The sequence below is a fragment of the Gadus chalcogrammus genome, chromosome 20 (assembly GCF_026213295.1).
Source record: "Gadus chalcogrammus isolate NIFS_2021 chromosome 20, NIFS_Gcha_1.0, whole genome shotgun sequence".
Classification (NCBI taxonomy): domain Eukaryota; kingdom Metazoa; phylum Chordata; class Actinopteri; order Gadiformes; family Gadidae; genus Gadus; species Gadus chalcogrammus.
The window spans coordinates 5934784-5960144 of NC_079431.1; the positions used below are offsets into that span (position 1 = coordinate 5934784).

General features: G+C 48.0%; 1 protein-coding gene across 5 annotated transcripts; it reads left to right on the forward strand.

Moving 5' to 3' along the window:
- The first annotated feature begins 1884 nt into the window (after positions 1-1884).
- Positions 1885-25331, forward strand: ppp2r3b (protein phosphatase 2, regulatory subunit B'', beta). 5 transcript variants are annotated; one of them, XM_056579632.1, is made up of 14 exons: positions 1885-2024; positions 2549-2941; positions 12023-12208; positions 12543-12646; positions 13352-13454; positions 14802-14876; positions 15167-15253; positions 15843-15999; positions 17375-17423; positions 19093-19182; positions 19477-19652; positions 21551-21669; positions 22143-22246; positions 23576-25330. In XM_056579632.1, exons 2-14 carry the CDS (start codon positions 2570-2572, stop codon positions 23715-23717), a joined length of 1764 nt encoding a protein of 587 aa, XP_056435607.1. In that variant the 5' UTR covers positions 1885-2024; positions 2549-2569; the 3' UTR covers positions 23718-25330. The 5 variants fall into 5 exon arrangements, with proteins under 5 accessions (XP_056435607.1, XP_056435606.1, XP_056435605.1 ...); XM_056579631.1 differs by having other exon boundaries at positions 1917-2024; positions 21551-21663; positions 22146-22246; positions 23576-25331; XM_056579630.1 differs by having other exon boundaries at positions 1917-2024; positions 21551-21663.
- Positions 25332-25361: the final 30 nt, after the last annotated feature.

Below are 25361 nucleotides of genomic sequence, written 5' to 3' on the forward strand. Positions count from 1 at the left end.
TAATTCTGGTGTATCGACAGAAAACAGGAGATGTAATGTTTCAATTATCAATGTTAGGAGTCTCGATATCAATCCACAATTTATGCAACATTTAGAAAGGAATTATCTGAATTGTATAAAATGGAAAAAATAAAACTCAGACAAGGTGTAGTTAAGTTCAAAGTGTGTTTCAGGAAGCCTGATATTAAGTTTTCGTCACATATATCAAAATAAGGTTTTTCTTTAACTACTTGATCCACTCAATGTCTTTTTTCCATATGGCTTAACAAAAACGTGATTAGCAAATATTACCATAGATATATCCTACAATAGCAGCACAGCAGCCACATTAAATGTAATTATACATTTTGCTTTCATGATAATTTCCAAATTATTTACAGCTGCTCTCGATCACCCAAATTGGTGAGATTATAATAGCAAACTACTTAAGAAAGTGAACAGCAAAAACAAATCTCAAAATATTTTTTACATCTTACAGCCCCTGACATAACCCTAAATCAAATCACAATCTCCCGTCTGCTCTGCAAAGCACAGGTCCCCATTCATTAGGTACTCTGCGCAGTATTGCACAAACAAAAACACGTTAAACTTTACTGCAATCTCCTTATTAATACAGTGCTCATCGTCTACTTCACAGAGAGCCCACACACCATATCTGACAGCGGTGAGGGAAAGCTGCACACATGAAAACCTCGCTAACACTTCTCTTAGCTCACCATCTGTCTCCCCGTGGCTTCAGCATTGGCCAAACCTTTGAAATGTCCTTCAAGGCGTGATAAAAAAAAAACAGACTGTATGCACACAGCTTTGGGTAAAATCCTATTTGTAGACTGTAATTGCACTTTAAAAAGTTTCCAAAGTTGAAAGTTTCTAGACCTTTGCTTGTTTTCCTCTCATGTGTGTTATTGATTGGGATCTAAAATGCATGTAAAGCCTTACAAAGAATAAAGAACAAAGAGCTTTCTGATTGCGCCTCACGCCTCTGAAAACTTTGGAGGCTCCAGATTTGTGCGCGGTGTTGTTACCAAGGGAAGCAATCAGGAGGTTTCAGTCAATAACTTTCACAACGGTGCATCGTTCATTTGCACTTAGCAAAAAAGCTACAGGCACTTTGTGTTAAAGTGTGTGTGTGTGTGTGTGTGTGTGTGTGTGTGTGTGTGTGTGTGTGTGTGTGTGTGTGTGTGTGTGTGTGTGTGTGTGTGTGTGTGTGTGTGTGTGTGTGTGTGTGTCTGTGTGTGTCTGTCTGCCTGTGTGTGTCTGTTTGTGTGTGTGTTTGTGTGTGTGTGTCCGTGTGTGTCCGTGTGTCGGTTTGTGTCCATGTGTGTGTGTGTCTGTGTGTCTGTGTGTGTGTGTGTTTGTGTGCGCGGGCGTGTGTGTGGGCGTTTGTGTTCAGGGGGTATCCTTTATATCTTACAACACAAAGAAGAATAACCTTTGTAAAGGTTAGGTGCAGGTTATGTGCAGCGGTAGAAATAATGAGGTTTCCCTTTATTCTATGTGTAAATAATTGCATAACACTAACTACAACTATTATCCTTTAAATAATGACATCAATCAAGCAATCAAACCATGCATTTGAAAATAGCCTGAAAAGTGTATTTATGTCAAATAAAAAGAAAACGTTGAGAATCCACGTCATGGTGTATCACAAATGATTTAGGGATAGATATAATGAGAGTATTATGATAGACAAGAAATAAACATGATTAAAATAAATCTACTAGCCTATACATAAAGTAGGGTAATGACTGTTATTTGAAAGAAAAAAAATTCCCTCAATAAAAGCACCCGAAGTACAATCTAGATGTAAATATGACATCCTGACAATGTAAAACAAATAGTAATGCCAAATGAATACGAGGGTGACTATCAAGTTTGCAGGGTGGACGTTGGAACGAGAGATCTCGCGTTAGCAGCTCTTCCGGGTAAACGAGAATTGGAAAAAGTTGCGCTTGTTTCTTTGGTCACAAAAATGAACGCAAGAGACAGCGCTCCGTAAACAACCTCGCCGTTGCGATATGAAGGTAAATGACGAGAATATTCTGGCTATAGATCCCATAGCTGCACAGGTGTACAATCGATACGAATGTCAACTCACAGTGATCCAAAATAGTGAATGCTTTACAGTTAACATAGCTAAATGAGATTGCAGCTAGCTAGCAGGTAGCTGACATGAGTAGACCAAGCAGTAACGGTATGTTCCTAAACGTTTAGTAGTGCACGTCTGAGAACCAAGTACATGTTTTATAGGCCAGATACGAATTTCAGATACAAAATTCACCAGTTGTGTTATAATACAATATTTTGAGTGGACGTTTCCAGTCCAGTTACCAGCTGTCCCCAAGGGCTGTTTACTGTATTGACAGTTCGCGCGGAAAATTCAATAGGACGTCCAGTCACAGCTGAGCCTAGTTACACATTAAACAGTGGGCTTTCATTTCACTACAGCAGGGGCGTTATTATCAAGCTTGGATTGATTGTGTTGATCATCCCGGCTATTAGTGGTTTGGGTAATATTGATTGGGTCTGTGTTTTCATTTTCCCTCAGGTGCTGCGGTAAGAGCAGTCAATGTTGGACATCATGCCGTCTCCACAAGTTCTCCAACCAGTTGTAAAGCTGAAGGTGGATGAGCTATACCTCACCTGGCTGAGTGACCCCTCCACACAGTCGGTGCTGAAGAATTACCTTTCTCTCATCAAGAGCGGACAATCCATCGATCTGGGCAATGTGGATGCAAGTGATTCTGTGTTGTTCAGTGAGAACAATAATGGGTCCAAGGGATCTCTCTGCCATAAGACCCATGCAGACCGGAGGACCACCTCGCTCGGTGCCTCCTCCAGCCCCCCACCCAGTCCCACACTGCCCTCTGGCAGCAGCAGCAATGCCAGAGTAACAGGACCCAATGGCAGAGCTCTGCGGAAGTCGGTTAGCTCCAAAAAGGTACATCTACATAAACTATATCGCTTGATGAATTGGGTTAGTGTGAATATCTCTTGTTTGTCATGGCAACGGATTCATTATATTTTTCTTTTAATTTAACTCCATACTGTCTTATATTTAAATTGCTCCATAACTATTCAGTTTCTGAACGTGTTACATTTGAAGTACTAAGGCTGTTATGTAGCACCTTTTTAGCACATCTATTTGGTCCGAAACTGGCTGTGCTTTTGGCTATACAGTCAGTATGTATGTACTTATTAACAACTTTGTGTGTGGAAATGAAAATGAGTTTACATCACTTTTATTTGCAGTGAGCTCACTCAGTTATTTTTTTTTAGCTACACCTACATTATGATTAGGTGCAACAATGCAAACAATCACCACATTCCCCACATGTATTTCCAATTTTCTCACAATTGTTTTTTGCATCAAGTATGCATTATCTCTGGAGTATATCTGCTGGATTGACTGGTTAAGATAATGGAGCTATTTCGAGTATAGAATTGTTTGAATAATCAACTTTAAACCAGCTGTTCTTAACTTTTACACAGCACCTATTACTTTATTAAATACATTAAACTGCTATTCGTGATGTCACCTCTCCTTCACCTGAACACAACACCATCTACGCAAGGCTTTGATAGAGGTTTTCTTGACCTTTTGTACCCGATCAATTTAAGAGAGCATAGATTCCCTGGCAGAGTGGCCTTTCGATGGTGGGGTTTTGTTCCATAGACACTTGTCAATCATTTTAAACAAAATAATTACTCTGGTGAAAAAGTTACAAAATCCAGGTGTAACTTTGCTAATTTCCTCAGGCTTATTTGCCTGCCAAGAGTTTGATTTCTTTTTTTTTTTCATCCAAAAATAATACAGGCAGCAATTTGATGTTTTGATCTCGTTTCGTGGGTGATTATTTCCCAACTCTGGCCACAAGGGGCTGCCGAGTATCTCATCACTGTATTGTCAGTGAAGAACTGCTTGACACGCTCCCATCGGCCTGGACTCTGGAGCCTCTCTGTCTGTTAGCATATGTAAAGGGACTTGTGGGCAATTACTACTGCAAATGTTTGGCACAATCCAGAGCAGCTAAATTCAGACTTTTTCACCGGCTCTAGAGTGCTGTGTTGCGTTTGTGTTGGTGATCCGTTTGGGCAGGGTTAAGCAAGCTGTGGTCCCTATCTCTAGAGAGTAGTGCTATGTCGCTAGGAGGGGCTTCAATTATTTCCGAGCTCTGTTTACCGTGAAACAATCAGAATCCTCTGTATACTTTGCTGTGCATTAGCAGCAGTTGCTTGAGGATCCACACCCCCTTTTCCAAGCTATGGAGTGCAGGGTAGAGGGGCATGGCTGAGTGGAGGTCATTGGTGAATGTGATGACATTGAAAGTGCAAGGCAGCTGGTGGCATGTGCTCTTAGACTCTGCACTTTCTACAAGTTGTTGATGTGTTGAGGGTAAGCGACCGGAGACTCCTAGCGGCTCACTGGTGGTTGCCATGTTCCCCATCAGTTCTAAACCACACTTGAAGGTGGCCTAAAAGCCAGGAAGAAATATTTTGATGGCGAGGGACCAGTGTTCATTGTCTAAACTACTGTGGGATCGCAATGGAATTAGTAAAATATATGATCCAGTGTATCAACTCTTTTTTTCATATTAAGCAAACAAAGCCACAGGTATTTTTTTATGCAGAAACAAAACAATGGGCTGCAAGCCTGCCACAGAAAAAAATCCATTCTCATCTCTGTTTTTAGAATACTGCTATTTCACGACAGACATATGTTTGCAATGAATCCTGAACTCTCTCCCTCTATGATTAACGTCGGTCTTTGTGCGATCTTGCAATAGCTTTGACAGATGTGAGACAACTTTTTGATTTAAATATCTTTCTTCTCGGCTCATTACCTGATCTTTGGCCCCCCTTATTCCGATATGGCCAGTGTTGGGATTCTACTGTCCCATACCTAGGAGAATGTAGCAATGCCTGTGTCCTATTAGGTGTGGAGGATTGCGATCATCGGGTATAAAGAAGTGTGTCTATTTAAAGACGTCCAAGGAATTCCTGAATACAAACACATTCCTTGAAGGATTAGTGAAATATTCAATTAACGTCATGCTGATGCTTCCCCGGAACAGCTGGTCCAACTCGGACACCAGACACTGATATAGATAGCCTTGCTTCCCTTGTGTTGGCATTAGATACAGAGAATTGAGCCAGTGGGATGAGGTGTGGCAGAGCATTCATCCCCTGTGCAGTTCACCGTAGAACTACTCCCCTCAGATGTCACTCATTGTCTGAATATGTGGCATCTGATCATTCTCCCTTGCTGAACCAGAAACAGCCCCTAATGAAGCCTCAGCTTTGAGCTCTGTCTGCTTGGTAGATCAACACCTATTATTACCTCTTTGTTATAATTGGAATAGGGCTCCGCAGACATTGAAGGCATAAGCTTTTCCGCCTCTAGTCATTTTTTTCTTTCTATTAAGTTATTCTATTAACTTGGTATTTGAGTAATAAATGCTACTTATCTAAGCCTTATTCCTGCTGCTTCCTGATTTAGTTATTTTGCTTGAAATCAAACTGCTGACGCCGATTTTCTATCCTGCTGTTTGGTATTAAAGATCTCATTCTGTTTCGACAACTGTCTTTTAATTCAACATGCCTCTGTCGGCATAGCAGCTTTGAAGATATTTCAAGCCGGAGTCAAAGGTCATAACAATTGAGTGTCGACTGGGTGTTTTGAATTTAATACAAATATGTAATCTAAAATGTGTTTATTTGCACGTCAATGTATTAGAAACTGAGTGGTATATAGTGTGTTAGTTGGTAACTTGGTATATTGCAGCCAACTGTTAAACCCATTACTGGTCATCCATAATCACTGCAGAATGACATCTTGAGGAAGCTGTCTTGCTTTTATGTATGGGAAACGGATGCCATTCAAGTTTATTTTGCTTTGAATAGCTGGTCACAACAGCAAAGATTGTGCAACTGTTGCTAGTAGTTATTCTGATGTTGATCTGGGTAATGAAACTGGATCACAAACGTTACTGGAGACAAATGTTTAATGTCAGGTGTGACTGCATTCCGTCTTGGAACACTATTGGAGAGTTCTGCATACTAGGTCCAAGTGATTTATGGTCCATCTGAGTAAGCAAGGTGGACAATTCAAAAGCTTGGTCTTGTACTGAATGTAGGGCAAGCTTTTCACTGCACATCTTGCCACTAAACGAAGGACGGTTAGAACATAAAAAAATAAATAAAAATGCTTGCATTGTATGTCAAGAAACTATACTAAGCCTTAGAATAAAACAGTGGTTCAGCACTAATATTGCGGCATACATTTTCTTGTCTATTATTTTCTAACATTATTTTCTAACAGCCATCTTCTTGGAGCTGATGTTGGTGCATTGTTTTGGTTTGGTTTGACAGTCAAGGCAACATTAACACTTGCTTATTGTAATCCAATCTCTGGCAGGATCTGGATGTGGTATTTAGTTCTTTGTTTCACAGCCAAAAGATAAAAGCAGCATCTTAAATGATTAAATGATAAATTATCTTAAATGACTGAGCTTGGTTGTAGCTCGGATTACTTTTCTCAGTGAACCCCTTGATCATCCGGGTTCTCCTCCTTGCATGCCAGCCAGCTGATCAGCACCCACATCACGAACAGCTTGTTGCTGCCCCTTTGCTTAGCTGTCCATCTTTGCTCGGAAAGCTGGCCATGGTCACGTCAATCCCCAAATCTCTGGCCCCAGACATCCAACACTAGGGGATGGAGTGGGGCGAGAGACCTGGGCCTCACTAACGCACCAGTGTCATGTCCAGTGATCGCCTCCCCTCTCTGAGATGGACTGTAAAAACTCTGGTTCCCAGCTCAACAAAAAGTTTCTAATGCTCAAGCTGTATTCAGCAGAGCATGATCGCGGCAACACCTGCAACCTGTTTTGGCAGGTTCAGGAAAAAGCCCTGAGGAACCACTTTGGTTAGGTTTCGTTTACCCTTCAGTCTCCTGTTTATGTTTCGGTTTGCTCTTCCAGCATGTACTGCTCTGTTTGACATCCGCTCCCCGTGGTCAGTGGTTGAAGCCCAACGCGGCCTTGAGTCCCTGCTCTGGGGTGTCCTTAAGTGATTCATTAAATTATGAAGTCATGTTTTGCCAATCCCACTGGTTACTTCATCATTATGTAATTTAATGAAAATCACAAGGATTGAGATTTGGTGTCTTGTGTGTGGCCAAAATGAACACCGGCCACCTGGACATGGCTGAGAGGCAGGTAAAGAGACAACATCCTAATTTTTTGACCATGGTGTGTGAATACATGAGAATACATGAATGGTGGGTCAGCCTCAAATCTGTTCGCATTGTACTCTGGTACAATGAACCATTTAAGGGCTATTCTTGCTTCCTGTTTCTGGTCCGAGATTGCTAGATAGACTCTGATGGGTCTGTGCTGAATTGTTTGAAGTTGATATTCACTGGAGCTGGTCCATTCTGGCACTTTCCAAGGATACGCACTTCACAGACTCAAGTTTCATTCAGAACTACCTTGTGTCTGTGTGAGTGTGAGCATACCAGCTGATGATTATCTGAAACGTGATGAATCCTGCTGTTTAGCGGCGCAGGCTTCAGAGTCACTTTACTGCTGCGCAAACGCGTGCCGACGGCTCTATGTGATGCGTGGGGTTTATTCTGGCCCCGGTGCCCTCCCTTCACAGCTTGGTTTCAATTGACGGGCGTTGGGTGGACAACAAAAGTCAGACGGTGTAAAAAATATATAAAGAAGCCTTCACACAAAGTACTCGTCAAGCACGTGCGGTATCCTGTTTGGCGTGGGGGGGGGGGGCAACAGGAAGTGGATTTGGGCTGAAACCATCGGGTGCGCGGGAGCTCTGTGATCCTGTCTTCTAAAAATACTTGTCATTTAGGTGCTATGTGGCTCTCTATTTACGCCCACTTGTTTACATCTCTTTTTAGCCAGTGACGGCGCGGCATTGACAGGCCCCGCTTTCAACCGCTCCGCCAGCTACGGCCCTCAACGCCTTCTTTATCTTTTTGTTTATTTGTGTACGGTGTGTTGACCTCGGTGCGCGCATCTGCACGGCTTTTATTTTTAATTAGATGTGGGAGTATTTTAACAATAGGTCCTCCAGCCCTTGCACAGCCCCACATTGCTCACCTCCCAGCGCAGGTAACCCTATAGCTTTCATATCACCGCCTTTATGGGGAATTGATGTAATTGCTGACAGGCCTGTATGGCAGCTATGGGGAGCGGATGTTTGTTTGCGCCGCGACCAAAAGATACACGGTTGTTTCTCCAGATCTGGTTTCTTGGGTTGCCCAAACAGTGCTTGGTTCTGCTTTTAATAGGCATAGTCTGTTTTCAGCCATCATTCTATGAATTTGACACTCCTCCCCGCTGCACCGACTTGGCTCCTCCACCTATAATAAGACGTGGTATGTTTGGCAGCTCGGCCCAGCGAGAAGAATGGCAACACAAAGAAAGACCACCACCAGATGGGAGGCAGAAGACTGGGATCCAACTTGTCTGCTTTGTGTTGTACTTTGTCCCGCAATATTTGACTTCGCGTTGTGGTCAACAAGGAAAAATCAATGCAGTCACATCTCACATTGCAACACATACATACCTATTATTAATAGTCTTGATTGCGGCATGTTTAATCTTCGCCTTTGGCTTGGTTAAGAAAACAATGCTTAGCACATTGCCCTCAAGGCATCCATTAGGCGTTCCCACTTTCAACAATACTACCTAGACAATACTGGAAGTCCTGGAAGCATTGCATTGAATGTGAATGCTGTTTGACTGGGAAGCCGTTGAAATGTCGGTCTCTCAGGTGCGTCTAACCCCTTTCGAGGTGCGCGTCGTTGGCTGCATAATGCGTCAACCGGTTCACCACATTGAGCGTTCTTATATAACCTACTCGGGCTGTACGGAGGAATGCCAACCGCAAAGGGCAGGCGCACACGCCCTTTTCCTCACTCTCCCTCGCTCTCGTTTCCCTCACCGACACACTGTCCCCGCTTATCTCTGCAGTCACGTTGAGGCTGAGGCTGCCTGACCCACACAGTGTGCCCTGCTCGTGTTGTATATAGACCGGAGCCGAGCGGCAGGCAGAGCCGAGATTGTGTGGCCAGATCAGGACTGGGCGAGAGAGTAGGGGAGAGAGAGAGAGAGAGGGGGAGAGAGAGGGAGAGAGAGCACGGTGGGGGGTTGAGGAAGAGAGGGACAAACACGGCTGCAGCTGCTCTCTTCTGCATTAAGAGACACACTCCCTGACATAGGACCAGCAACGGGCCGTCAACAGACTGGAACTCGTCAGACTGGTGGCTAAGCAGACTGGGACTCGGTCAGACTTGGACTCGGTGGACTGGGACTCTGTAGACTGGGGTGCTCCGCAGACAGGTACGCGCCAGTCTGTGTCTCCCGCTGCGGGCCTCCTACCACTCACGGCCGGGACCCTGTGGCCACGGCCCTGTGTGCTCTGGAGGATACCACCGGGCCCGGCGTGCATGTGAGTGCCCGAGCGTCCACGGTCGGGTCAGGCGCCAGGATGAGGATGAAGGAGCTGTCTCTCCGCCAGGACCCGGACCTGCGGAAGGAGCTGGCGCTGCTGGCCCGGGGCTGTGACTTTGTCCTGCCCTCGCGCTTCAAGAAGAGGCTCCAAGCCTTTCACCAAGGACAGGCAGGTGTTTCAGCACGGCGTCGGTTCTGGGGGGGGCATGCAGTTGTGTGTGTGTGTGTGTGTGTGTACTGGTTGATGGGAACAGGACAAGTGGCATGGACTTTGAGGGGATATTCGGTGGTTGCTCACTCATTTGCAAATTTAGTCTCTGATATTGTTTCAAGTTAAAAAGTGAAAGTCTCTAAATTGTTCAACTTTAGAGGTAGAGAGTCATGGTAAGTGTGGGCTGTTATTGTGGCCTTTCTGTTGAGAATAAGCAATGCAATGTGCGCTGTGGTCGACCAAAAGCGTGTTAGGATATCACATGATGCCAGTGTATCACAAGGGCAGCAGATGTTGTTTCATCTGGTAAACATGTTGAAGCGCTTGGGAACGGAAACAGCTGAGGTTGTTTGTGATGCCCTGGTAAAACGGATCGGGCCCGTCGCAGACGCTGTGGTCCACTGGTCGGAGGATCTGGTTGAATGTCAGGTATTGGTCCAAGGGTAGGGCCCGACAAAGTGTCTGGGATGAGAGTGTCCTTGTGCAGCTGTTTGCTGTCTGACCGCTTTACTGTCCCCAATCAGGCAGTGCCGTTGTGAATGTGTGAAATATCGCAGGGGCTTAGCAGTTGTGCTCGGGAGCTCCGCTGGTGGTTAGCTCGGAGGGAGACAGTGCTGGGGCCGGGGGGGAGGCCGGGCCGCAGGAGATGTCTATGTCCTTTTATAGCAATGCCCGATACCCATGCACACATGCACATATATATATACACACACACACACACACACGCACCCACTAACACACACACACACTCGCGCAGTGGACAGACCTTTTATCAATCCGTGTTGCAGACAGTAGGGTGGAATGCCTCAGGAGGAAACGTTCATCCGTCGGAGTGTAACCCTTTAAACGCATACGGTTCCCTCTTGGCCAAATGAGATAAGATACGTCGTGGAGACACATGACACGCGGGACCATGTTCTGAAATGCGTCGTGTTAAACATGTCAGAGGGTTGGAACGACATGGGAAGGATGGGCAGGGCAGACACCGGACACACACAGTATCTTTTTATGAGGTTGATGCAGCGCTCCTTCAATGCCACCGCAGTTGACCTCTTGATGCAAAAGAATACTAAAACCACTTTGCCTGGAGGCCAACATACCTGTCTTCCAGAGGACTGCTGCTGCCTTCGGTCTCTGCGCGTGGAAAGTGACACGGTGTCGAGGCGGTGCCAAGGGGGATGCCATATCTCTGTAGTATGTGTGCAATGCCCAGTAGTGCTGCTTGAATCACACCGCTCTTGAATCAAATTGATCATGACAGGTCGGCCAGGGTCCCAGACGATGATGATGTCATTGTTGTTAGGAGTTTAAAGGAGAGGTCCTGGTTACAGGGGTCGGTATGCTGCACATAACCAGAACCATTACGTACAAAGCTGTCCATTCGCCAGGTCATATTGGTTTCGTGCACGTTCATGCACAGACACTCACCCACCCCTGTGCACCGTCTCTGACAAACATGGGTAATGTTATGTATGTCAGTTGTGGACCTTCAGGTTGACAGGGTTAATGCAGGATGGGAGGCCAGCAGATAGACACACCGTGCACAGCCTTGTCCCCCTGTTATGTCACCATTGACTTAACCCCCCCGGAGCACCCATACAGTTCAAACATTAAGCACATAGAGCCTTCTCTTTGCTTCTATCTCCTAAACTGTCACTGGCAACTGCTGCTTGCCAGTAATCAGGCTTTCAGTTTTAGAACTAGCCACGGTGGCCTCTATCTCTGTCTCTCTCCGTCTGTCTTTCAGTTTTGTGTTTTGGCTCGTCCTTGGATACAGATATATCGTGATTGATGTTGTTTGTTTTGTGATTCAGATGAGCTGTATAAATACCTACACAGCAATCCAAGGACGTTCGGTCTAAATTGACTTCAGTAACCCTGTTTGTCGATGAGACGGATAAGGATTTATCGCAAGATCAATTCAATTACAAAAGCCAAGTCATTACAACAGCTCCTGTTTACTTTTCCACATACATGAATACCCCTTGTCCTCCAGTGCCCTCTCTAAGGGCTTGTATTCAGAGATATATATTCCATTATCTTTCCCCTGTCGCGTCGAAGAGTACCGCCATTCATGGGTCACAGACGGGCTCTTCAACAGAGGCCAACGATGATAATTAAATGAGGCCCAGTCAACTGATGCGCTGCTGACATGTCCTCACGTGAAAGCCACTAAAGATAAACAAATAACGGGCAATCAGTGATGTTCAATAATCGCCAATTCGCAAGGTGATCCTCATGGGGCCGTCCATCTCCCCTGAAGGTGTGAGCGTTGCTCTCGTGACCCGCCGCGGCTAACCCAGCTCATCCGTGTTTACCCCCGTGTGTTCCCCAGGCGCAGGTGAAGGCGCCGCCGCCCGTCGCCCCGGTGCTGAGTGAAAGCATTCCAAAGTTCTACTTCCCACTGGGCCGGCCCCAGGCCAACCTCAACGTCGACGGCCTCATTTCCAAGGTCGAGACAATATTTGCCCAGTTCCCCGGTGAAAGGGCCAGCATTGAGGACATGGGGCAGGTCGCCAAGGTGAGTCCGCCGTGCGGCTCGGTCGGCTACGACGCCCGCCAACCCGGCCTCATTGTTTGCATTAGCGCCATTAGCCCGCCGCTGCCGCCGCAACCGGGGCTCCCTTCCATTTTGAATGCACAAATATTAGCTCTCTCTCTGTGAGCGATGACCCGAGGGGAACGGTCGGAGGGGGTGAGAAACGGCCCCCATGGGCCTGATGGCCACCAGTAGGGCTTGTTGTGGCTGCGCTTTCCTCTTGTCTGCTCTGTCACATTGGCTTCTTTCAGGGATTCTTACAGCACAATTTGTTTTACTATGTTTCTCTTTCTCCCTCCCCTCCCCCCACCACCAGGCCTGCGAGTGTCCCCTCTTCTGGAAAGTGCCATTGTTCAACGCGGCCGGAGGCGACAGGACGGGCTCGGTGTCGGTGCACAAGTTCGTGGCCATGTGGAGAAAGTAAGACAAAGGCCCCCTGTCAGGCTCCGGGCCTGGCCCTGCCCCGTCCAATCAGTGGACTCCCAGCACCAGCATGACTCTCTGTTCTGTCTCGATGCCGTGGCCTGTCTCTTTTCATTGAGAACAAAAACAAGATGGCAACAATTGCCAAGGCAAACCCCCCCCCCCCTCTCCTCTCCCCCTCGGCAGGCCAGGGTGAATAGTGTTTGTTTATGTGTATGTAGAAGACAATCCATTCTCTTTTTGTGTGCGTGACGTGACGAGACGGAGGCCTCTTGTTATATGGCCTTGTGCGCTGGACTCTGGGCTGCCGGGGCGGTGTACTATATGTACGCCGGTGTATTAATGTTGGAGTCTCCAGGGAGCCTGAGCAGTCTGGTCCTTTTAGGAGTGCTGCTCATAAGCGGAGCGGTCCATTGGACTCTGGCACCGTTTCATCACGGGCATTAACGGCCTCGCTCCATAATCACACCGGTGGTCGAGTCAGAATCCTCATTTTCCGAATGCATCAGGCCTCGGCCGACCCTTTTGAGGGGAACAGGTTGAGACTCGTGTTCCTGAATTGAGAAAGGGCTCGAGAAGGTGAACAGGAGTGAGTGAGCGTGTGAGGCAGAGTGTGTGTGAGTGTGTGTGTGTGTGTGTGTGAGTGTGAGAGAGGGAAAGAGAGCACGAGTAAAGCGGCCACCATCTGTTCTCCCTCCCCAGAACTCTTCAGACCTGTCACGACGCCGCCGCAAAATTTGTGCACCTCTTGGCCAGGCCTGGCTGCAATTACCTGGAACAAGAGGACCTTATTCCATTCCTGCAGGTAGGGGCGAGCGGCAGGGGAGAGGGGGGAGCTTGGCATCACAGGACGACTGTACTGGGCTGAATCATCTGAGGGCAGAAAAGTAGCGCACATTCTTTGGACCGCCCTGAAGAGCTGGCTGACTTTTTCGAAGGGCCGGTCTGGAGGTTTGGGTATTTGTGGAGACGGGTGGCCAATTAAGTACTGTAAGCTGTATGTGTGGGGAGGGTTTCCTAAACTGAATATTTATAGTCGTCAAAATTAAACGGAGGGCGAACTCTGACATCCAACGACGCCTACGCAACGTTTGCAGTATAATTTGCGTAAAGCGGCATCGCAAACCCCTTTTAGAGAGAGGGACACAGAAACGTAATCCACTTGCTGGAATTGCCATGTTAGCCGTTTAAAACGAGGTGTCGGTCATCATGTTGATTCGCCGGTTCGGAGCCCACGCTACACCTGATTCGTTTGGTACTGCGGGGCCCGGGAGCGCCTCCCGTTAGCACGCCGGCCAGCGATGTCGTCTGGCGCGGCGGCGTTTAATTTGTACCACGGCCCCGCTGCAAACCTCTTGTGACTGTTGTGATGAATGAAAGGCGGATTGCGGTGGAGTAGATGTGACTGTTCCCGCCTGTTTCCGCCTTCGCTGATTTATGTGCTTTTCTATGATTTAATTTCTCCCAGGAAGAGTCAAAGAGGCACGACGGCCAAAATAAGGCCTTTTTAATTTCATTGCCGCCTGCGCGTTTATGTCAACATTTCAATCCCACTGCAGAAAATAAATAAGATGTGCGTGCGTGCGTGCGTGCGTGCGTGCGTGCGTGCGTGCGTGCGTGTGTGTGCGCGTGTGTGTGCGCGCGTAAATGCTTCGTTTCAGAAGTGGCCCCACTTTTCATCACAAGTGTAATTCATTTGTGATGCAGCATCACCACATGAAAGATGGGGGTTCATGGCAAGAGGAGGAGCGCTGGCTTCAGTCTTCCCACAGCTCTCTGAAGGGGTCATTTCAACCCCCCCCCCCCCCTGCTGGGCTTTTCCCGCCATCAAAACCCAACATTAAGAATTTGATGGCCTCTTACCTCAGGCCTCTTCTGACAGCAGCCAGATGCATAGCAGATAGAATCGTAGATTTATGCCATGATGGTTCACTACTAGTCAAACGCGAATGAAAACAATGTCTGTCCAGCTACTCAATGCAACGTGGACAGCTGCAGCGATGCGTTACTCCGTTCTTTCTCCTCGAAGAACGAACCACAAAGTGCTCGACCAGATGTATAGGTTTATTGCGGTTGCGCTGGCGAGTGGTCAGTGCCGGTTGCCATAGAGACGGCAGGACTCGGGGTGACTTTTTTCTCTTGTTGCCTACAGGATGTGGTGGACTCTCACTCAGGCCTGAACTTTCTGAAGGAGGCCTCCGAATTTCACACACGCTACATTACCACGGTGAGGCAATGCCACTCTGACCAAGCACAGATCTTTTCTCAAGCCCAAACCTCAGGGCCTGTTTAAACAACACAGCCCGCTACATGCGCTCATTTAAAAACAGCACCATGTTGTTGTTTTTTTTGGGTGGCACTACAAATGTGAAGCGAAATTATCATTCTGTGCCCTTTGGGCTTTCACAATGAGTCAATGAGTCCTCACACACATACCAAATACACTCTGCCTGGAGAACTGCAGTACGTAGGGTGGTTTTACCTGGCTACTAACTGTCTCTCTGATCTCACTGGCAGGTCATCCAGAGGATATTCTACAATGTGAACCGGTCTTGGACTGGCAGGATCACATGCTCAGAGCTGAGGAAAAGCAACCTCCTCCAGGTGAGGTTTCACAGTAGTTTCACAATAAAAGCCTGTTCAGGCATTTTTTTATTCTTTATTTGTGCCATTGCCAATTTAGGGTGCTGTCACACCTGATTTGCCTGGTACATTTGAAGCAAACCCTGACGAGTACCCTGGTGTGCTCAATAACGGGGTATTCTGCCCGCTTCCAAGTGAGCGGGATCCGACCCAAATATTGGAAGTAAAAAAACGAAACCATTGTGGGATCAGTCGTTGCAAACTGGAAATAATAGACCAATTCAAGATTAAAATAACTCATCCCAGACCTGGTTCAATAAGGAAGCATTCGCTTGTGTTCAGTCGCAAAAACACTGACCTTTTTTTAATTATTCAGTTCGGACCGATTAGTGGTTTACAATCTTTGGTTTGCCGATAAAGTCCAGTGTGAACGCTCACCGAATCAAACTTCACCTCTGAATCAGACCGAGTTCACTGAACTAGAAGCGTGAAAGCGCCCTTTGAATTAACAAAGCGTTTTGCTCTGTTTCAACGGAAGCTGAACTCATTGAAAGGGGGAGAAAGAGTCTGGGCTGAAAGGTGTGTCTTTCTTTCTTTCCAACGGCCGCAGAACGTGGCCTTGCTGGACCAGGTGGACAACATCAACCAGCTGACCGAGTTCTTCTCCTACGAACACTTCTACGTCATCTACTGCAAGTTCTGGGAGCTGGACACGGATCACGACCTCTTCATCGACCAGAGAGACCTGGCCCGTCACAACGACCAGAGTACGTACCCGCCTGGTTCATGCTGAACCCCACACATGCACTCACCCAGCACTGCCTCGTCACCGTCCTCGTCATCTGGATCCGCCAGTCAACCCTCGTGTCACCAGAGTAGTGGAGTACAGTACCGTGCTTTCAAAAGGGGTACCTTGTTGAACACATGCTCAGCATGCAGGCTCCGAAATATATCTGTACATGCCAGGCGCGTTTTATCGTCCCAGCTTCTATTCACCCCGTTTCAATTCTCATGCAAGATTACTTTAATCTACCCGTTGATTGTCAGATCATTATTAATCTAGTCGTGTTACGTTTTCCTGAACCCTATTATTATGATTGCTTTACAGTCTGCCTCATATTTCTTTGGACCACATTTGACTCGGTTCTGATTAATCTAATCTCATGATTGATGTGCAATCACGACTAATCTAATGATTTGTAAATTCACTTTCAACTCATCATTTATTTATCTGTATTTGTTCAACTTCTTATGAGGATTATTAATAGTAGTAGTATTAGTATTATTGTCAGTCTGCCTACATGGGCCCCTACTGCACTCCTAGGCATTCCTAGAAGTTAGTTTGTCTTCTCTGGACTCCTTACTCTGGGTTGTGGGGAAGTTTTCCCCCTTACTCCCTGGGAGCCTAGCTTTAGGGGGTGTCATCGAGGGATGGCCCGGGAGGCCCTGTGAGACTGTAATTATGATGAAGGGCGATACACATCGACTTCACTTGACGGTCATTCCATTTCCAGTCCTGGCACACACACACGCACACACGGCTAAAATACTAAGTCGCAATAAATTACAAAAATTGTTTTCACGTCTCTCAGTCTTCTACACTCTCACGGGGGTTGGGAAACCTTCCCTAGATGAATACACATGCATACACACGCCATATGTTCCTAGTTGATGCTCGGAGCGATTCGGGGGGAAATGAGACACAAGATCAATAGGAGAGCAGCACACATACTCTACAGTGACGCAGTGTCTGGAACGGTTACCACCGCCGTAGCCGGGTGGGATGGTCCGAGGATTTATGGTATCCCCCAGATCACACACAGTCACACACTTACAGACACACACACACACACACACTCTTCTGCGTCCCGCTGATCAGGATTTACGGTCTGCATGGATGGATTAAATGCAATGTGAAATGGCTGAAGGGGAATCGGAGCAGTGCTGTGTCTATAAGAGAAATGTGTTTAACTGCTTGTCATAAATGTTCTGTGTGTGTGTGTGTGTGTGTGTGTGTGTGTGTGTGTGTGTGTGTGTGTGTGTGTGTGTGTGTGTGTGTGTGTGTGTGTGTGTGTGTGTGTGTGTGTGTGTGTGTGTGTGTGTGTGTGTGTGTGTGTGTGTGTGTGTGCTTTTTGTTTCTAGCCATCTCCAACAAGATGATTGAGAGAATATTCTCGGGAACCGTAACAAGGTATGTGTTTTTCATAAAGGCTTGGCTTTGTGCACATGTGCTTTTGACAAATGAAGTCACTTCTTTTGTCGGCCTGTATATTGCGCTGGACTCAAGCGTTAACCCTCTGAGGTCTATGATGTCGCCGGGGACATACAATGATGTACCGCCAGGATGTTTACGTCAACCTAACTGTCAATTCCCTCCACGCATAGACTGACGGTTGATATAATCGTACAAATTTGACATGGATTATCGCTATTGACTACAATTATATTACAGGAGATGGCATTGGCTTCCTTCTGTCAGTATACAACTTCTTTCAATCAATTCAGAAAGAAGTGCCAGATCGTGCAGACCTACGTCTGCACAGATTCACTAAAGGCCAATGCACTGCAATGTTTGGCATCAAGTGGTTATGGACAACCAATACAAACAGTTGGTTGAAAGGTTTCATCCCTCCTTTCCTGCAGGCTCAATGCGATCCATTATCAAACATTTTATTAATGGAAATGCATTTGATCGATTCAAAACTGTATGTTCAGAATTCTGTATTTTTCATGTGTGTTGAATCAGTATCTCAATGACGAAATAATGTCCCGGCAATAAAGATGAGGTTGTGCTTAAAGAAAGCAATTCAGCCTCGATGTGGTTAATATCTTTCAATGCCGAATATACACCTGAAAGGGTAAAGTATAGCAGAATGGCCAAACTAGAGGGCGGGGTTACCTTTCAGAGGAGCATGTAGAGAGCTGATCATTAGTGAGGTGAATGTTACGTTTTTCTTCCCGCAACATAGTGCGCTAAGGCTCAGCCCACATAGTACACAGACCCATGACTCCCAGTGTTCCCACTGCTCCAGACATGTGAACGTACCGCTTTGTCTTGAAACACCTGTGCAATTAGCGGCGTAAGACTTTTGATACTGGCCCCACACTGTGCTCATTGATGCCCGCTGTTCCAATCGCACGCTCTCTGAGACTCCAGGGGGCGCCGTTCCATTAGCAGCGCCGGTCAACCAATCAAAGGGGGTCTCCCCTGAGCAGGGAGATCCCGGCGTTCCACAAACACAAATTCTCCTTGGGGCGAGTTCCAAATGAATGGCTGTTCAAAGATGTCCCTAACAACAGGATAGATCCGGGACTTGTTTCATCTACCTTTTGTGGAAAACAATGGGCGCCTGTTTGGCAATTGCGAGTAAAAAAATCACGAGCATGAGAAAGGTGTTGTGCTTTTGATCATTTCACGTGTGATGTGGTACATAAAAATAAGTAGGCTGTAAACTGTCCTTGAGCCAAAATAATTGTACTGTAGCCCACGCGAAACGCACCGTTGGTCAGCAGGGATTCAGGGGGACCGTCGGGAGATTGCCTTCACAGCGACATAATTTACTCCTGCTGCTTTGGAGGATAATTTATATTGAGTCTTGTTTGCCCGATGTTCTGGGCGATTGTGTCTCTGGGACTTCCGACTCTGGTGTCTTTAACTCCGTCATCTCAGCAGTGTTGGTGAACTTGCTACCAGAAACGGTTGATTAAAAAAACCAGCACAGTAGGTTTTAGGGTGGGGTGGAGGAGAGGAGTTGGCCCACCTTGCAGAGAAGAAGTGATGGTGATGGATGAGACCCAGTCTGTTTAAAGGGACCAGTGCTGACCCCTGTGTGTGCTGTCCATGCCCCCCCCCCCCCCAGGGACAGGCGGGTGCACAGGGAGGGCCGAATGAGCTACGCCGACTATGTGTGGTTCATCATCTCCGAGGAGGACAAGAAGACGGACACCAGGTGGACAGACACACACACACACACACACACACACACACACACACACACACACACACACACACACACACACACACACACACACACACACACTCCCTGAAGCACCTTTAAATGTGTCACGCAATTGGGATTACATTTAAATGATAACAATGGTGGTCAATTTAGGTGAAGTGAAGCACGGCACTGCCTGTACCTCCTAGTCCATGCTTGGACTAGGAGGTACCGTTGGTCATCAGTGAGTCCGGTTCCATTGACCTCCTGTTCCCCGTGTCCCCCCCCCCCCCCCCCCCCCACCAGCATGGAGTACTGGTTCCGCTGCATGGACCTGGACGGGGACGGGGTGCTCAGCATGTACGAGCTGGAGTTCTTCTACGAGGAGCAGTGCCTGAAGCTGGAGGCGCTGGGCGTGGAGCCGCTGCCCTTCGAGGACTGCCTCTGCCAGATGCTGGACCTGGTCAAGCCCGAGGCCGAAGGTCAGTCAGCCCCTCCGCCCCCCACTATCCGAGCTAACTTTGTTGCATACAGGGAATGGGTTAACCCAGTGATTGTTACGGGCTGATTATGGTCCCACGTTCACGCATCGCAAGGGAGTTACGGACAGCCTTACGTACTTGCGGACCCTCCTGACGTGCACTTCCCAAAAATGGTAACCTTCCGTCGAGGCGACGCAGCAGCAAGGGCTGTGATTGGTCCACTTACTAAGACCTGCCGCAGAACCATAAAGGTTCACGACTGTGTCGAAGCGTTGCGTTGGGTGAACATGGAACCATAATCAGTCCTTTAGTGCTTGGCCGCTTGGTTCTATGAACATCCTTACTGTACTGACAGCGATATATTGTTTCCCCTTCTTATGACAAATGTACTTACTGTGAGTTGCTTTGGATAAAAGCTTCTGATAAATGCCCTAAATGTAAATTTACAGTAGCAGATAGGGATGTTGACCGATGACCGTTTGACCGATAGTTGACCGTATCAACGTTAACCGATCAATCTTGTCGCTTGTCGGTAAAAAAAAAAAATTGGGGTCAGTGTGGACTGTGAGTGTGTGTTGGTTTCAGTTCACACGAAAAGATGATCAGATGAGGTGACTTATTGGAAGTTGGACGGACACCGTGTCTCTAGCCCACTGTTTAATTTCTCCTCAAGTCTTAATTATTCCCGCATGCGAGCGGCGGAGAATATGATCTCTAAATTATTATGGACGGTAGACTAAACGCTGTTGCGATTAGTCTACTAAGACTACGGTTAGCCATCTCATTCCAAGATGTTTTTGTGTGAAGTGAATAGAATTATCCCTCACACTAAATTTTTCCGTCTCCTCCAAACTAAACAAGCGGCGTCTCTTCGGAGCTGTCATTTTCTTAAATGAGCCTCAGCAATGTTTCAAATGAGCTCCTAACGCTGCCCTCTTCCGATTGGCCCCTGGTGAATCCCGCGCAGGGTCTCAACCAGGTCGGCGCCATCTCAGACCATTGTGGGCGTTCGAGCCCGCTCTCTACACACAGTCATCTTGCCGTAAGCATGCCTCGTGTTTCAATTCAAACACAGGTCGTGCCGCGGTTAGAGCCACTGCCTCTCACTCGGAGAGTGTGTGTGTGTGTGTGTGTGTGTGTGTGTGTGAGTCGGAGGCAGAACGGGAGAGAGATGAGCAGAGTTACGAAATAGCAGGCGGCTGGCGCGGCTCGAAATGTTATTTCAAATAGCACATTTTAATCTGATCGGTTAACCGGTTGGTTAATGAGGCTCGGTGGTCGGTCAAGAATATTTCACATTTTCGCCATCCCTAGTAGCAGACGTGCGTGTCCAGACCGTAGATACTGAAAGAAAATGTGGTTTTGGTGTTGGGTGAGGTCACCCGTTCTATGGAGATGAATAAGCCACTGAGATCCTCACCGAGAATCGGCGTAGTATCACGGGAATAAAATCACTCTTTTTCCCCCTTTGACTCAGAATGGTGGCAGGTCATTCTGCATCCAACCACCACAGGCCCCCTATAGGCCTATAGAGGAACTACACCTTAGTCCCTAGTAACACCATGGCACGGCTGCCACTCCCCAAAGCTCCCACACTGACGTAGGACTCATGCATGATCCCATACGGAAAGCTGTAGTCACGGTAACCGCACCATCAGCGGCCCGTCCTCCGCATTAAGCAGGGGGGGGCGGGGGGGGGTGACGGGGGACGACTGTGGCAGGAATTTGACCCTGAGGGAAATGTCTGGCACGCCGTACCAGCTGACCTTTTCCAGCGTGTAACCGGAGATGGAAGCATTTAGTTATTCCCTTTTAAACCGTGACGGGGAGCAGCGGGGCCTTGTGTCTTTAGTCACCGTCTTCTCTCTCCCCCCCCCCCCCCCCCCCCCCCTCCCCAGGTCACATCACGCTGCGGGACCTGAAGAGGTGCAAGATGGGCCACGTCTTCTTCGACACCTTCTTCAACGTGGAGAAGTACCTGTACCACGAGCAGAGGGACCCGTTCTCTGTGGTGAGGGTAAGACCCGGGCCGTGTGTCATCATAACGGATGCTCAATGTCTTCCCCATGGGAGATGTGTGTGACTCCGGTTGGGGAGGTTAAAGGTGACCTAATACACCACCGGCTCAACACGCTCACACCTGGTGGTATAATATGTCACCTTTTTAAGTCTCTGCGTTTAACCCACCCTACTATGCCAGGAGCAGTGGGCTGTCACTCAGCGTAGTGCCCCTGCCTTGCTCAGGGGCACGGCAGGGGTCCAATGTTTTGTGGTGTCGGGGGGGACAGGAGGGGAGACATGCATACTCAGAACATGCCCAGGGAAAGGCCCCCTACCCTTGTTATAAAGGTAATGGTGTGTGTGTGTGTGTGTGTGTGTGTGTGTGTGTGTGTGTGTGTGTGTGTGTGTGTGTGTGTGTGTGTGTGTGTGTGTGTGTGTGTGTGTGTGGTGTGTGTGTGTGTGTGTGTGTGTGTGTGTGTGTGTGGTAAGGAGTTGGAGACGGAGGGCCAGGAGATGTCCGACTGGGAGAAGTACGCGGCTGAGGAGTACGACCACCTGGTGGCCGAGGAAACCGGCGACCAGTGCAATGAAACGTAAGGACGGCCCTCCCTTCAGTCTCCGTCTCCACAGTGGAGTTCTTCAAGAGATTGGACACATGATTCAATTAGAATACGTCCTAAATTAACTTTCCATTGAACAGATGGCACGAAAATAAGAGTGGCGCTTGCTGACATGTGAGGCACGGCATGCTGCGGCTTGGCCGTACCCCCCCACCCCCCCCCCCCCCCAACAACTCTCTCTCACTCCCTCACTCTCACAATTAAAGTATGACACACACACGCACACACCAACTACAACATCTCTCTTTTTATATCTCACTCATTCACTCTCCCTCACTCACGACAAAAAGGGAGGAAAATATTTTAAGGTTTTAACATTAATAACACCTGGCAAATAATAATTGAGCGAAAACCCAGTGGAAATGTAATTGAATACACGTCTTTCTAAATGGCCAGGGCATACGCCGCATAGACAGCTTAAATGTTGTCTCAAATTCGACCCTTCCGATTTGCCACACTAGAATACATATGTTTAGCCAGACAGGGAATGCGTGTGTTCTGTCGTACATGGAACACAGGATACATTTTGCCAAGACATGCCAGATGAGTGTTGACAGGCACGCTGTGTTGTGGCAGTTCTTTCAGGGCTTGACCGCTAAAGACAGGGGGCTAAGGCAGGCCAGGTAAGACCTTCAGGGCCACCACGGAGGCCTCAGCTCCCAGCCCCCCCCCACCTTTTCACCTGCAGCCAGCCTCCTCAAGCCCCGAGCACCCACCCATTGTAAACCCTGCACTCCCCCCCCGCTTCGCTCCAACCCACAGGCTGTTGAGAACTCCCGTCCAAAGTCAGCCGGAGCATCAGGGTTTAAACCCGCACTGTGGGACTTCTCTACGGCGGCTATTTACATCATTACAACAAGATCTGTACATGGTAGTCTGAAATGTAGCAATCCATCCAGGGAATTCTTCTCTGTCAATCGTTGTATTCCAGTCCACTTTTTCCCCCACTTATATGCATATAACTGTAGCTACAACACAAGCCAGTAGAGGCTTCTAATGGGAAAACCATCATAGTGCAGGTTTAAGTGTGTACTGGGGCCTCATTGGCGCCTATGGAGTCCTAGACCACATTGCTCTGGCTGGCCCTTTTGCCTGCGCCGGCTGAATTTGTACTCCCTATCGTTTGAACCTGGTGACCCTTTGAACCCTTCCTCACCCTGTTTTTACACCCTGGTGTTCTTCCAACGTAATCTTCCTTTGGTTTTTACTTCAATGCCTTTTATGTTACGAATCACTGAGGCTCATCCTGGCCCTGGTGCCTGACCCGTCTCCCCCCCCCCCCTTCCCATTCGTCCCCTGCAGGTACGAGAACCCCCTGAGTCCCTTAGGCCAGCACATCTCCACCGAGCTGGGCCTGAGGGCAAAGAAACACTTTTTTGAGTTCCCCACCGCGCCCTGCAACCTGGACCTGGGGGATTACAAGTATGAGGAGGACTTTGAATGAAGCCGGTCCTCGACAGCTCCCACCTCCTGCTCCAGGCCGGGGCCCCCTTGAGGGCCGAGGACCGGACAAGCCTTCAGTGTGCGTGTGTGTGTGTGTGTGTGTGTGTGTGAACGGCCTTTAGGGTGGAAACTGCCCAGACCGGCAAGCCATAGGAGACGACTCCACGACCTATTCACTACAGCCAGTGCCAACGCGCCCCCACAGGAAGACCACAAGCTCACCTTTGACCCCCCCGTGGGACATCACGACCAGTGTCTTCATCGCCTTCAATTGTTTCATTCTTGTATTGTAACTTTCACACGGCAAAATGTTTCCCAGCGGGGGTTGATTCTCAGCCGATGCGTCTGAGGCTCATCAAGAGGCTCCACTACGGAGAGACCAGCAGTCAGCGGTCACCGGCTGGCACACCACCCCTTCACTGTGAGCGCCCCGCCCCTTGAAACGCATTGGATCACTTGAAAGCGTACCGCGTTTCATTCAACGCAGCTTGTCTGGCATTCAGTATTGGAGCTAAGCGGCTTATGGGACATTCCAGGGAACCATCAACTTCAACCACTGCTACTGTTGGGGGTTACTGCAGCGGAAAATAACACGAAAATGCTAAAGTCAGCCATGATTTGACCTACTGTGTACAGTTGTGTGTGTGTGTGTGTCTATGCGTTTTTGTTTGTTGTAAGGTGGCCATTGGTAAACATACAGTACCTGTATGTAAGGTGAAGGATTTGGTGCGAGAAAAATGAAGTGATAAATTATATTTATAAATGCGTGTAAATATTTCTGTGTTTGCTGTGCTGTATACGAGTTGGGGAAATGTCTTATGAATACTGTTTTATATCTAAGAGAAAAAATACCTTTTAAATGTATTTCAATAGAGTGAAGAATCCTTTTTAACTTGTTTTTCTTCAAATAAAACTAAGTCTATTTATTGGTATTGAGTTAATGTTGGTTTATAAGATAAAGTTGCTGTAGGCAAGAGTAAACGGTAGGGACATCGGGGATCGAACCCTGAACCTTTCAGCTGGGAGTTCTTTGCATATATGGATATAAATTGAGGCACTCGAGAGTTGGTTAAAAAATACAAGCATGTAGAAAAACGGAATCCGGCTGTGAGTTTATTTACACTGTGGCATCCCGCCACGTGGTCCTCGGCCTGGACGGGCCCGGGGTACCGTGGAGGACGGGGTGTACCACCCCCACCCACCAGCCGGCGAGAGAGAGCAGCCCTTTCGGCACCCCAATCAGGGTGATTGGGGGACACCTGGGCGAAAGCACGGGAGCCATGTTAAAAGCGGCGCAGCACAGCACAGCTGCGTTCGGGTGCAGGAAGGAAGGGCTCGTGGCAGCAAGGGAGCCTAGAGGCCCACGGAGGCCCTAGAGACCGTGAGAACCCTGGTTGATTGAAGTGATTGTATAATAAATGCCTGGAATGGCTCTAACCTTCTACAAACGCGTCGTTTGTACCGGTAACCTGGCTCGTTCAAGGAGCGGGTTACCACACTTGGTGGAGAATGCAGGCACCATGAAGGTCCCACTATGGCTCCCCGGTACAGACGCCGCCGCCGCAAGAGACGCCGCGGCCGCAAGGGACGCTGCCGCAGCCGCAAGGGACGCTGCCGCAGCCGCAAGGGACGTCGCTGCAGCCGC